This window comes from Hydra vulgaris, chromosome 05 (assembly GCF_038396675.1).
Source record: "Hydra vulgaris chromosome 05, alternate assembly HydraT2T_AEP".
Classification (NCBI taxonomy): domain Eukaryota; kingdom Metazoa; phylum Cnidaria; class Hydrozoa; order Anthoathecata; family Hydridae; genus Hydra; species Hydra vulgaris.
The window spans coordinates 18,906,542-18,921,725 of record NC_088924.1 but is presented as its reverse complement, the minus strand read 5'-3'; the positions used below and the strand labels follow the sequence as shown (position 1 = coordinate 18,921,725).

Genomic DNA, 15,184 nt, shown 5'->3' with positions numbered 1-15,184 from the left:
ATTTTTTTTTTCAAGATATATATAAGATATGCAGGTTACAAGTAATCAAAATACGGCGCTTCAAAAATTTATTCAAAACTGTATCTGAGCCAAGTTGACTATTTTACGGAAATATTTCATTCGGAAAAATGAAATGCTTCACTGAAAAACCCATGTTTTTATCGGGTTTTGTCTCACATGCCCATAAATTTTTAAAAGAATGTCAAACATTTCCTAGTGTATCAACTTAATATGAACTGGGAGTTGAATAAAATGGCAAATCGACTGTAGCAACTGTAGCAAAATTCAATTTGTCATACTTTGAAACAACTCTATACGTACCTCGATAATTTTTTATATATTGAGCCTATTTACGTGCAATCTTTTTAATTAACAAGGAGGTCTTACTTATGACTAAAAGTCATCAAGCGAGAACCTGTAGCAAAAAAAAATAAAAATAGTGAAGCAAAGACCGAAATTCTGTAAAATATCCACTCACCGTTAATTAAACTTTTTATAATAAAGTGGGTAAGAAACATTAAATGAAGAGGTTTTATAATTATAAAGACTAAATTAAATAGCACCGTCTGTTGGCTTATTTATTTAGCCTATTATGAAAAATGGTGAAATGTGTTTACTGCTATTCTACGAGTTATTTATCATTGAAGAAGTCAAACGATTTAAAAACGTTTTAAAAAGTTTATAGACTTCCCAGAGACAAAGAGAAGAAAATACGTTGGATAGAACGTTTACCTAATGCGAGTTTTAAAACGTCTAGCAACACTTTATTATATGATCTGATTGACATCAAAACTTCGAAAAGGTTAAACTAAAATGCACTACCGTCAACCGGGGTGACTTCGGACAATTTTCGAAGAAAATATTAAACTGTTTCATTAAAATCAATACAAAATAGAAATATTTTTGTGGATCGTACCACTGTAATTATAAAAAACATAAAAAAATTTTGGCTTTCAGCTTCCAAATATAATATTAGCATAAATAAACAGTCTGAAAATCAAAAAATCAAAATCGAGAAATGGGGTGACTTGACACCCCATTTCCCGGACACTTAAAGGACACTTGAAGCTTAGGATTTTTAAAGTTGAAATTTCAACATCAAGGATTTTAAAATGAATGTATAATTATGTAAAAAAGCTGCTTAATTAAATTTTTTTTTTATTTCAAATAAAAAAACAAAACAAAACAACTATTGATAAACTATTTCAAATAAACATATAATTAATGATAAAACTGCAATGATTATTTATCGTTTCTATTCCTAACTTTGATCTCGATCGTTTAATGTTAGAAGCATTTTTGCCAGAAATATTGTTTTGTTTTATAAATGAATTTAACCAGTCAATTCCAGGTATCTGCAAATTGCTGCTGTTTTACCCATTACGATTTTTGAGGAAATCAAAAGCCATCTCATGACATCTAATCTTCCGATAGGAAAACCCAAATCAGCAACAGCTTCTAGCATTTGAGCAATGAGTACCTCATCTGCTTTACTTATAATTGTTTGGCCTCCAACCTTCTTAAATGTGGGTTTTCTAATGTGATCATGCAATGTTGATTTTTTGACTTTATGCTTATCAGCAGCATTTCGAATACTCATGCCTATACGGTGATCTTCTATAGCTTTTTTTATACCTTCTTTAGAGCTTGTTCCACACAACACTTTTAAGTTTAGTTAACGTTTGTAGCTTCGCGCCATCGCTAAAAGAAACTGAAGTAGAATAATAAGTAATGCTCTGTCCGAAGTCACCCCGGTTGACGGTATTTTCCTCTCAGATAGATTTTTAGTTTATTCTAAAATTGCGAGGAACCTTCAACTACTTTTTTTTAATTTGGAAATTTCTACTAGGAAATTACTACTATTATTCTCTGTGACAAGGTGTACGTTACAAAAATGTTATTGTATTAGGAAGCTGCTGTTTTTGGAACACCAATGACATAAATTCTCTTTCGTAAATGATTAAAATATAGATATATTATAAATCAATGTAATAAACATCTTTCCATGTTATTGACGCATTTCCAATCAAGATGGAAAGACTAGTATTTAAAGAATCTGCACGAATATAATCTTCCAAAGTTAAAAGCTCAGCTCTAATTAAAAATTATGATGCAGTTTTATTAGAGGATTCCCATAGAAATTATCTAATAAAACTGTATCAAAGGAAATTCCACTACTTTTTTTTTTTAACTTCAACTAGGAACTACTGTTCCCTTTGACAAGGTGTATGTTACAAAAATGTTATTGTATTAGGAAGCTGCTGTTTTTGGAATACCAATGACATAAATTCTCTTTCGTAAATGATTAAAATATAGATATATTATAAATCAATGTAATAAACATCTTTCCATGTTATTGACGCATTTCCAATCAAGATGGAAAGACTAGTATTTAAAGAATCTGCACGAATATAATCTTCCAAAGTTAAAAGCTCAGCTCTAATTAAAAATTATGATACAGTTTTATTAGAGGATTCCCATAGAAATTGTCTAATAAAACTGTATCAAAGGAAATTCCACTACTTTTTTTTAACTTCTACTAGGAACTACTGTTCCCTTTGACAAGGTGTATGTTACAAAAATGTTATTGTATCAGGAAGTTGCTGTTTTGGGAAAACCATTGATATAAATTCTCTTTCGAAAAGTATTTTAGATGTTATGATAGCTTGTAATACAAGTTGTATGTTATTATATGTTTGATGGACCTAAATTTCTTTTGAAAATGTTGTGAAAACCTGTTAACAAATAAATTCTTAATTTTTATGTGATCAAATTCATTTAACTTTAGAGTAAGTTAGAAAGTCAAATAGCAAAGCAAAGGCAATTATATGTGATAAAAATCTAACTTTAACATTTAATGAAAAACCTTGGTTAACTACAGATAGAACTCTTTTGTTGTTTGACTTTTGTCCACGTTATTAAAAATATACAAATTAATGGGCTCAAAAAGCAAAACCTTTTTTTCTGATAAAACTTAATCAACCTAAAACCTCTACTATCTCTAACGTTAACAAGACTGGTGATTTTATTAAACTTGCTTTCACATAATGGAAAACTTTTAATCTAAAAAGTGTTGGCATATCTTTTAGGTTCAATAATGATCAAAAAGCTTCCTCAGAGATGTAAATGATAAACAAAGAAAGTTTGTTTCAGATTTTGGCGATACAGCATTTTGCATGAAAAAAAACAGATATTAGGCATAAAGTGTCCACACAAGTCACAAAGCATTTTGCAAATTATTCACGTGAAGAAATAATCTAGCTGATTAAAATGCTCTTTAGAGAAACACTTTTCTTACAAATATGTTACGTTAGGAAAATTTGTTGCAGAACTACTTGTAGCAGAATTTAGAAATTTATGAAAAGTATCTTTAGACATATTTTTTAAGTGTTCTTTGAAACCAAAGAAGTCTCTTGTTTACATTAACATGTACTTTGAAGTTATGATTTGCTTAACGAATATAAAATTTTGCCAGTATCATGTTTTATTTTTTTAAACTTTGGTCAATATCTAAAATCATTTGAAATAGGTGGATTAAAATGTCCTTTTGACAATACTGTTCAATAGCTTTTCTTCAATTTGATTAAAGATAAAGTTTATTTGACTTTCATATTCAATACTTTTATGCTTTAATGCATTACTTAATTGAAATTGAGTGTTATCGTCACAATATACTTTCCTATATGCTTTTATAAAAAACTGAAAACTTTCTACACCCAAATCAAACAAAGAACTATGTTGTTTTAAACAAAGAACGACCATATTAAGTTTGTCTTGTAAAGTTGACATTTATTCATTGACACTTTTGTTTTTATTATTTGCTGACATTTGTTGATTGTACCATTGTTTATTGTAATATGCCTGGAGTTTGCTATTTTGGGATTTTAAAAGCATTCTTTATTTATTTAAAGCAATATATTCTTATTGAAACGTTTATTTACTATTTTTTATTTGATTTGAAACCTGTTTCTTTTTTTCATTATTTGACAAAAAGTTTATTGTAATGAAGTAATGAAGTATATTATTAAAAATATGAAAGTATTTATAAACTGTTTTTATAAATTTATATAAATCGTTGAAGTGTCTATTTTAATTTTCAGATATTTTATTAGGTAAGCCATTAAATAAAGTATGTGTTTTAAAACAAATTTCGATTAAATAAAAAAAATTAAATTTTAAACAAATTTAGATTAAATTTGTCGTTTTCATTTTCAAATATCAACCTCCAATTTTTTTGCAGACCAAAACATTTTAATAACCACAAATAGTGTATTAATTTAAATATATAGATAAATTTATATGATCATGTTTTGTGTATTATTTGGCGTAAATACATTGACTGGCAATAGGAATACCAAGAACTAAATTTAAATACATCGACTGAGGATAAGGGTTCGTTTAGGGTTTTAGTCATGATTAAAAGTCATAAAAAATAAGTAAACTATTATTTCGTTAAAAAGTATTCAGTTTAAATAGATAGTTTTAACGTCGCGTAAATCAGGTAACGTTTTTCCGCTCTAAACGGAAGAAAGAAGAAGGCAGTGGTAGGGGACCTCATGTATCACTACAAGCCACTGTACATCCAAGACTGGTGCAAATGATGTGTGATTCCCTCCCCCCCCCCCACCCCCTATCAATGAATTTTATTTCATTATGTCTGCAAATTTAGCTCTTTTAAACCAGCAAATCGGCATATATAGATCATATAGTACAGTCGGCAAACTTGGACTTTTCGTACAGTCGGCTAATGTGAAAAGCAAGGATTTTTTTTTTTTAAAACCAAAAAATGTTTATGGCATTTTTGCTACAGTCATTAAAAATCCTGGGTCCGCCACAAACTTCAACATCTAGATCGAAGTGTATTTGGACCTTTTAAAAAATACACAAACACAGCTTGCGATGCATGGATGACAATGCACCCTGGTTCCACAATGTCTATTTACAGTATACCAGTTATTGTGGGTAACTCATTTACATTAGCATGTACCCCTAATAATATCAAGACCGGTTTTGCAAAAACAGGAATTTTTCCACTAAATATTGACATTTTTAGTAACATGATTTTATTCGAAAAAAGACTCTGAAAGTCTGCGTTCAATGCACCTAACGTCACCTTTAGGCTCACGAGTCATGCATAATAACTCTTTGTTTTTTATTCGCAATAATTGTTGCTAGCCGATTTAAAACTCAATTAGTCGAAAATATTGATATAATAAAGTAATATACGTTTTAATTTTTATTGTACAACCTTAAATTGGGAACACTGTTTTGTTTTCACTTTTTTCACTTTATACTCTTTATTTTTATTTACTTTATATCTTTATTTCTATATTTACTCCTTTGCTTAAAACGTTACAATGACTTGATCCAAAATTTTGATGATATTGATAAAAGTATATTTCAGCTATGATTCCTTTTAAAAAAAAAATTGGGGTAAGGGTTAAAATATTATTGAAATACATGTAAATAGGACCTTCAACTTTAATTTTTATTATTGTGAGTCAACTTACCCCTTGAGTATAAGCAACTTACCCCTGGGGTGGGGTAAATTAGCGCTTTTTTTTTTGAGGGCTCGGGAAGGTCCAAAGAATTTTTTGTGTGAGTAAATGCAACCTTTATAAGTTACCCAAATTCTTACTCTTTGAGACTACACTTTAATATTTTCAAAAAAATGTGCCGTTACGGCTACAGAGCTCATAGAGTAAAAACCAAGTCAACTAGCCCCGGTCTCCCATACCTTATTTTCGTGTTTATTCACGCTGTTTGTCTCATTTATTCAGAAAGTACAGAGATAATCTTTTAACTCGTTTATTTGCGTAATTTTTTCTGAACTTTTATTTAATTCATATTCAAATAAAAGTAAATTTTTAATTTGTTATTTAGAATATAAAACAAAAGTTTTTATAGGAAGTATTTGTTTGTTTACATAATGCGAACGTTGTATGTTCTTCATTTTTTCAACTCTGGGCCACTAATCGATAGAACTGAGTCTGGTTATTTTTATATTCCTTTATATACTATTTTGATGTACACAAAAATGGGCTGTTAAAGATAACAAATCGTTTTTTTTTTTCAAAAAAAAAAAAAGTTTTCAAAAATAAACAAAAACTGCATTTTTTTTAAATCGAGTACTCCATCAAAATTCGAGGAAAACTATCTAATAATAGAGAAAAAAAAAAGCTGGGATTTTCCAGTTAAAACCTATAACAATCCCAGACAGAATGAATCTGTAACTGGGAATTAGACAAAAAAATCTAATCTTTCTATGGTGTGCAAGAGGGCTGGGTATTATGTTAGTATTGTTTACTTTTTTTCCTTCTTTTTATCAAATATCTGAATGGTTTATTTAAGTTGTATAAATACTATTATGAAATTACAATTTTTATATTATCAAAAAATTAATTTTCTACAGTATACCACATTGTGAATAAAACTAATATGTTCCTTTGTAAAAAATACTTAGAAAACTCTCCTAAAATATAAATCATGATTAAACCAACATTGTTTATTGGCTCCGCTTCAATTAATTATCCCTTAACTCTAACAATATTCATACATTTAATTCTATTAAAACAAAAATAAACGACTTTTATACTAAATGGTCAGAAATATTAAATCTTGTTAGTTGTGTGAAATATCTTGTAAATCAAAATTAATTCAAAATTTATCTTTTGCATCTTGAAGCATTAAAATTAAGCATTTCAAAAAAAAATGTTGAAATATCTTGTAAATCAAAATTAATTCAAAACTTATCGTTTGCATTTTGAAGCATTAAAATTAAGCATTTCAAAAAAAAAAGTTGAAATCATTTTAATCTTGAAACCCAGTTTAATATGTACCATGCTGTTTTTCGCTTTCATCACAGATATCAGATATGTTAAGTTTGATGTCATTTAATTTGTCTCTAAGAAAATTAAGAAAAAAATAATTTGTTTCTAGTACAATAATTCTAACTTTATCTTCTTCGTTTTTTTATTCAAACATTTTAACTTTTGTGACATATATCCAACTATCAAATTACCAACTTGTTTAGAACTAACATCATAATAACCTCTTACTTTTATAATAATTTTGTAATAAAATTTTTTTTTCTATTTTATAATCTGCTTGTACTTAAATGTCATTACGGTAATAAGTCCATGCAATACCAAAGAAGAAAAAAAAGTATAAAAAACCCTTTCCAACAGAAACCTATTTAATTTATTTTCAAAATTAAAAACTATTTTTATAACTGTTTTCCATAAAAATGTTTCAGCACGTTTTTAGTTTATGTAATTGTTTAAAAATGTTTTATCAGATTGTCAGTTAATCTACCTGTATTTTAAATAATCGTAATTTGTTAACGTTACCAATTTAATTGCTATACGTCAAAAATGAAATTAAACAATAAAGTTAATTAAAAACTTGAAATAAAACTATAGTAACAACCCAGCGGTTGCTTATAACGATAAGAGTTATTAAATAAGCATTAACAAACAAAAACAATAAAGGTAAAGAATAGAAATTACAATTGTACTAAAAATAGTTAAACAATGTTAAGTAATGAAAAAAAAACTAAACTAGATGGATTTACCACAGTTAAGAAAGGATTACATATTGTCACGATCATTTCACAATCTCCTTAGTCATTCTTTCATGTTTTTAGAAATTATTAAAAAAAAACTGAAAAGAAAAAATGCTATTTTTATCTTTCGTCCCAATAAAGCAAACAAAAAAAAACTATTTTTTGATTGGTTTAAGATATAGATGATTTGTCGTATATTAGAAGACCATCACCATTAACTCACAACCTCCCAAAATGGACGAGAGCGATGGTGAAATAATCGTGACGATATCATAGCTTTTAGCTAGCAATTTTATTACGATATAACGACAGCTACATATGGTAGTTTTGTCGCTAGCTACAACATAGCTGTAATAATTTTCTGTCAATAGAATTATTTTAAAATGGCTAGTAAAAACCCACGATATGTATACATATCGGTTTTTATTTAACTATTTTAAACAATAAGTTGATACCTACATATTGTAGCTTATTGGCTTGCTAAAACATAACATTAAATCTAAAAGAAGTTGATATCGCTAGCTAAAATGTTGTGATTTGTATACGTGTATTTTTCTATTATTGTAACTAACAATAATATATATTATTAGTTGTTATAAATAGAAATCAGGTGTTTTTAATAATTAGACGCATTTCGTCAAATTTGTATACGATGCCGTCTTATAATGATATGTTACAATAGTAATAATATGTAACAATAGTAATAATGATATGTAACAATAGTTTACTACTTGACATAAATACGAATATGCAGTATATAATAACCTAGCGATATTCGTGGCAAAATCTGCCTTTTCCTTACCAAATAACGCTATCTAGTCACTATCGAATTCCCCGCCGCTCTATGCCTCAGAATGATCAAAAAACGGCAAAAACTCAACCTATTTTAAAATATCGTAATATACACATTATATGTAAAAATAACAGATTTTTGGGCAGCTTTAAACCGTAAGATGCGGGCATACACGTTGAAGCGCGCGTTACGTTTAACTAAACGCGTAAAAAATAATCTATGTTAAAATTTTAGAAAATTTAAACTATTTTGTTACATTGCTCTATTAGATATTTGCATAACAATGGTTTTGAAGGATGGTTATACATACGAAAAAAAACTGTATAGAAATTTATACAGTCATCAGAACCTATCAGAAAAAAAATTTTATGTATATTATTTTTCAACAATAAGTTAAAATTTCGAATGCGAATTATAAAAAATTGTGCAATTTTGTACAGCTAGTTTTTTTTTAAATTGATTTTGATTAGTGTAAAGAGCAAAATAAAGTTGGAAACACTTTGGGAGCATGTCGAATATTTATTATAGTTAATTTAAAGAGAGAAGTTGATTAAAAAAAAACTCAAGTTTTAGTTATGTCTTTAGTTAAGGTTCTATATATACAAATAAAAATATTTTTTTGATTGATTTCATAAAAAATTTCTTATTACCAATGGTTTTAGAGAAAACATTTTTATTTTTTTACCTTAACACCATTTTAAATGTAAACATAAATGTCACGAAGCATAAAATTCACGGAATTTTATCTTTTCTATCATTATCCACACTGAAAGCCTTTTAATTCAATAAACTTAATTTTTAATTCATTAAAATTACTATCCCAATACCATAATATCACTAATATATACCCTAATGTCACTAATATATATGTGTCTGAGTGTACGAAAAAGAGGTTTTAAAAAATATTTTTTAACTTAAAATTGGGAGTACTTGCCACTTTATGGCTTCTCTAAGGCATAGTGCGTCGGAGCAATACCTCTACAACGCTCTATATTTTTGTTTTTAGTTTTGTATATTATTGTTTCATTAGTTAATTAATAGTAGTGTTGTCATTGACAACACAACAATTATTATAACGCAAAATAAGTGTGTTTAATTTGCCCAAGCTTATAAGCTCTATCCATTAGACTGATGGTTTGTTAAATCATTTGAAATAAGAACTTTTATTGTCAAACCAATTATGGATTGACGTCAACAATAATACAACTAATACATATAATTATGGATTGACGTCAACAATAATACAACTAATATAATTAAAATAATAATATAATTACATATATTTAAAAGTACTTTTAAAAACTACCTATTAGTTTATAATTGTACTTTATTTTATTTGAGAATGGAAAAAATAATCAAAAGCCAAAGTTTAAAGGAAAACCAACGTTTGAAGGAAAATATCGTTTTTCTGCTTCCTGACCGTGGAAATTTAGATGATCCAAGTATAAAATGGCGATCAGGAAAACCCGATTATACACGTGCCAATTCAGAGTTTTTTAAAGGAAAAACAATGAACCATTCAGAAGGATCTATTGAAAAGTTTGTTGAAGACTTAGTCAAAACCTGGGAAATGGAATGTTCTCATAAAATCGATTTTCAACAATGGAACACGGTAAACCACGAAACATATTGCATAAGTGCTAATGGTGGGAAAAAGTTTTCAGGTGAAGAAAACCTTACAGAAGGAAACTACAATGTGCTGTTAAACGTTTGCAATCCTGAATTTTATGATTCCAAAAAAGAAAATTTTGAAAGCTCCCACGTTCTATTTAGAAGTTGTTTTAATAACTCTTTTCCTTGGGAGCTTTTGAAAGTATTCTCAGGTCCACCCAAAGTTGTGTTTACATGGAGACATTGGGGTACTTTTTCTGGTACGTTTATGGAACAAAATGGCGACAACAAATTGTATGAAATGTATGGTTTTTGTATAGTAAAGGTCAATCAAGACATGAAAATTGAAAGCATTGAAGTGTATTACAAACCAGATGATTTTTTCCAAGCATTGTTAGAAAAAAACGCTACTCTATCAGGAACAAATTCGCTATTTGGAAATGGTTGTCCCTTTGCTTCTAATGCTTGAGGCAACATATCAATCGTAAACTTTATTTTGTTATGAGCTTTATATGCCTTTTATGTCAAATAATTTGTTGTTTTTATTTAAACTATGTTTGATCGACTTTAAATTGTTAAGTCTGATAAATTTTTTTATATTATAGATCAAGTGGTGCAATAGGTTTTTTTATTTTATTTTTTAGAAGTTTTTTCTTATAGACTTTTTTTTAGTTCATCAAAAAAGTTTTTTTTTAAGGTTTTAATTTTTTTTTATAAGATTTTGATTAAGGGAGAGGGGGGCAAGTTGATACGAGGGCAAATTGATACAAAGCTAATAAAACAGCTATAACACTAGTTGCGCGAACAAGATTTGGTACGGGAAATAGCTTTTTAGTTTCCTAACGTCCGATGTAAAAAGATTTCCGTTCATTTCAAAATTGATCAAGTTAGGAAGCATTTTGTAAATTGAGCAACTTTCGAAAAAAAAACTGACAACATGGTTCGTAAGAGATTTTACAAAAAAAGGTAAGTACATTTAGCTCATCAACCCTTCCATAAGTTTAAGAAAACATTTTTAAATGATTTTGTATATGTCATTTGTTTGTTCGTTGCTTCTGCTAAAGTTTAACTCGAATTTAATGCAACGCGGTCTAAAGGGACACGTTGATACAAACCACTTGGGTCAAATTGATACACTGTATTATCTTACCCCTTTGGTAAAGCATTTGAATATGGCCGAAAATATTTTTGTTTATGTATTTGCATTAATGCAATTAAATTGTTTGGTGTAGAATAATGTTTTTTTTTAAGCAGAGATAGTAAATAGGCCAAAATAGGTAAATAGGCCTAATAAAACATTGTTAGGCCTACGGCCTAATTATTATTTATACCACTATTTAAAACTTTTGCAATCCAATCTTTTGGATTGCAGTCCAACTAAGTTGTTCCATTCTCATATCATATTTCACGTTTCTAAAAAAACGCGCCCAAATTTTAAAATCAACCAATGAAAATTATATCAGAGTTTAAGTTGCCGTACCGCTAGTATTAATGTTTTCGTATATTTGTAAACACTTAAAAAGTTCGTAGTGCAATTATATTGGTATTAATTATAAATATAAATTACCGGAGAAAGTAAACATTTTTTAATTTTTTATAATTTCAGAAGGTGCGAACATATAAATGAAAAACTACTTTTGGGGCCTCATTGGAAGTTTTTAATCTTGCTGCTGAGAAAGTCATTTCTAAAAAGCAAAATCTCAGAACTGTTGCCTTGACCCATGGCTTAGATAAAATGACATTATTTCGTTTTTGCAAGAAAACCAAGGAAGGAGTTTCCACATCTGGTTATTCCGAACACAAATTATTATTTACTGCTGCACAGGAGCAAGAACTTGTTAATTATCTGCCAGACGCTTCTTTAAGTAGAATGACAAGTTTTAACAGGACAAATGTTGATTTGTTTTACAACAGTTTAGAGAGCCTGTACACTCGTTTCCATTTCAAACCACACAAAATTTGGAATGTGGATGAGACTGGACTAACCACAGTTCAGAAACCATCAAAAATAGTAGCTCCAAAAGGCGTCAAACAAGTGGGTGCTGTTACAAGTGGTACTAAAATATGCAGGATACTTAGTGTAACATATACAAGTTAATATTTCCACTCTAAATATAATATTTAGCTTTTAATGTCAGAAAATGTAAAATCAACGTGCCCCCCCTCCCCTATCCCCTACTAAACATACAAAAAAATATTTATTCCGAAAACGCTATAAAATAAATAAAAAACATTTGTCATGGCTTATAAAGCACTATAGTATTTGATCATAAACTCAAAAACTTAAATCATATGCCTATCAGACTGTGAATTTCAACGGTAAACCAATTTGAAATGATTGGTGACTTTTCTAAAGAAAGGAAAATTAACTAACGCAATCAGCAATCAGATTGTGAAGTCATTAATAGGAAATATATTTCCTATTAATGTTCAGCTACCTATATTTCCTATTAATGTTCAGGGTCCGTATTTTCATCTCTCCGTTAAACTTAATGGAGCTTTTGTCTGAAATTTCATTACAATATTCTAAGTAAAGAAAAAATTTATATAAATTCGTTAAAATAAAACTTATACCAAAATAAAACATTTATGCTTAAGAAATTATAATTTTAAATAAATTTTTTTTAATGTAATTTAAAAGAAATTTTTGACTAACGCTCCGCTAAGCTTAACGGAGAGAATACGGCCCCGGCTAAATATATTTTCAATTAATGTACAGCTAACCGTTCTTAATAGGAAATATATTTCCTAATAATGTTACTATAGGAACAATAGTATTTGTCAAACAAATTTACTTATCGTTACGTTAGAATATAGGGTTCTATCTCACTTTTGTAATGTTGAGAGAATTGTAAAATTGTTTATAAACTAATTGTTAATTCCAATTTTATAAAATAAAGTTTAAATCAACAAAAACAAACAGTTTTAAAAGTTATAAAAAATTAGTTATAAGGTTATTAAATTAAAATTATATGACTGTGAATATAAGAATAATATAATTTAAAAAAATCCGAAAGTATTTTAAACTCGAAGAAACAGATGGAACCTTATAATTCTCACGTCACGATATGTTATTTTGTCTTATACTAATCTGTATTACTTAAAAAAGATTAAATAATGTGTTTTCTAAACAGTTATTGTAACAAATTTATTTTTTTAATCTTTTAATTTAATAAATTTAACAAAATTTGTTTTTCTAATTTTAAAAGCTTAAAGGAATATAACAAGTTTTGCTAAATTTTCTCATTACAAAGAGGAGATAGAAACTTATAATTCAAACGTCCCGTTATGTAAACATGTGAACATTTTTTTAGTAATTTGTTTTAAGAGATTTTAAACACGTATATTTTTATTACATATGCAGGTCTTGACAACAAGTCTGGCGCAAAGGAGGCGTTTGTGTGTGAGGGGGAAGGGTAGTTGAACCCCTGCCCCCTCATTTAATGAATATTTGCACCATTAGTCAGCTTGGGATCTTTTTGTAACTTCAATCGGCAAATTGAAACCTTTTTCTTAGATACAGTCAGCAAAATGGAATATCGACTATTCGGCAAATTTGAGAGTTAGAGGGTCCCTTTTTTTTTAAGTCGGCAAAACTTGCAAGGCAACCCCACCTCCTCTGCCACTCGACGCATACTCGCACCGGTCTTGTTTGACAGCACATCACAACTTTAATTGGCGACTATGGACTTAAAGATCTACGAGAGTGAAGATATTGCAATAAACATATTTGAGAAGCAACTTTATCATAAAGGTATTTCTAAGCAAAATTTAACAAAAAAATTTTTAAGTTGAATGTTAAAAAATGGTTATTTGGGTAGATATTTTAGTTTAATAACATAAAAATGAAAACATTAATCAAATGATAAAAAAAAAAAATCTCTTTAACGAATGGTTGGTAAAATAATTTACTAGACAACATAAACAAAAAAAACAAATTTGTTACAGGCTATATAAAAAAATAGTTTTGCATCGCTAAAAAAATTACTTAATTAGGTTTCAGAATTAGTAATTCCCCAGCAAACATTTAGTCTAAAAAAGACGTCTTAAATATGTCTTTTAGACATATTAGACGTTTTTTATACATCTAAAAGACGTCTTTTTTAGACTAAATGTTTGCTGGGTCTAATCAGATTTCTCCGTAGGTGCAAACAGGATTTTTTTTTTTAACTTTTTAGTATAGATTTGTTAACTCAATTTTACAATATAATTGAAGGGCTGCCTGCAAAAAGTTAACAAGTCCATTATTGGAAAAAAAGAGATAACTCTTTCAGTTTGTAAAGAGACTTATAATCTATCATATCCAACTAATATTTTCATGAGAAGAAGATCGTAAGTCCCATTAAAATGATACTTTCAGTATCAAAGATCTGGGTTTCTAAGCTGAAAAAGTGCAGAATTCCTTGCAGCCAATGAGCAGGGAATTCTCTGTCACGTGATAACGTAAATTTAACAATGAATACAAGCCATCATGGCGTCAACTAGGAAGCAAAAAATTGATGAAGAAAGTTGGAAACGAAATGAAAAGAAAAAAAAACAAGATAGATGGTAAGTAAAACTGCTGAATAGTTTAATAATTAATAGCTTTTCTATTAATAATACTAACAATATGATTAAAAATCGATTTTCCTAATCTATTAGGAAAATAAAATGTAAAAACTGTTTGTTATTTTCTGAAACTGAAAGTACCGTAGTGAAAGTCTCTTACTCTTTTTTTTCGGAAAATTCGTAGATATTTATTTTATTGCAATAGTTTTTGTACTTATATTGGTAACCTGTAGTAAAACAGTAACTCTGTTTAATTATATTTATTTGATATAAAATGAATGAAACAAGCAGGATTATAAATAAAAAAAATATCCACATCGCCAATCACATTATTTTGGGATGTGTGAATTTCAATTTTACGTTAGCCGAAATTTGCTTAAAAAAGTGTTTCCGAATTTTTTATGAAGCGTCAAGGTCATCCTCTGCCTTAATAATATTACTAAACTTGTTGATGGTTTAAGAATAGGTATAGTTGTTTTTTATAATTTTTATATTTCAATTAATAATTTCAGTATAAAATACATTTAAGTATTTACAAATAAATGACATTAAAGACGAGCTGAAAAAGTTGATCAAAAAGGAAAACAAAGTTTTTATCGAAGTAAGAGTTTGCTCTCGACGATTTTTAAAACTTCAACAGGAAAAAGTATTTTTCTTTTAATTCTGAA

General features: G+C 28.2%; 1 protein-coding gene across 1 annotated transcript; it reads left to right on the top strand.

Moving 5' to 3' along the window:
- Positions 1-9,699: 9,699 nt before the first annotated feature.
- On the top strand, positions 9,700-10,437 carry LOC136080226 (uncharacterized). The gene has a single exon (XM_065796840.1). The coding sequence runs from the start codon at positions 9,700-9,702 to the stop codon at positions 10,435-10,437; it is 738 nt and encodes a 245-aa protein (XP_065652912.1).
- The last annotated feature ends 4,747 nt before the right edge of the window (positions 10,438-15,184 follow it).

Coding starts and splice junctions, on each gene's coding strand:
- LOC136080226 (XM_065796840.1), top strand. CDS start 9,700: ATGGAAAAAATAATCAAAAGCCAAAGTTTAAAGGAAAACCAACGTTTG.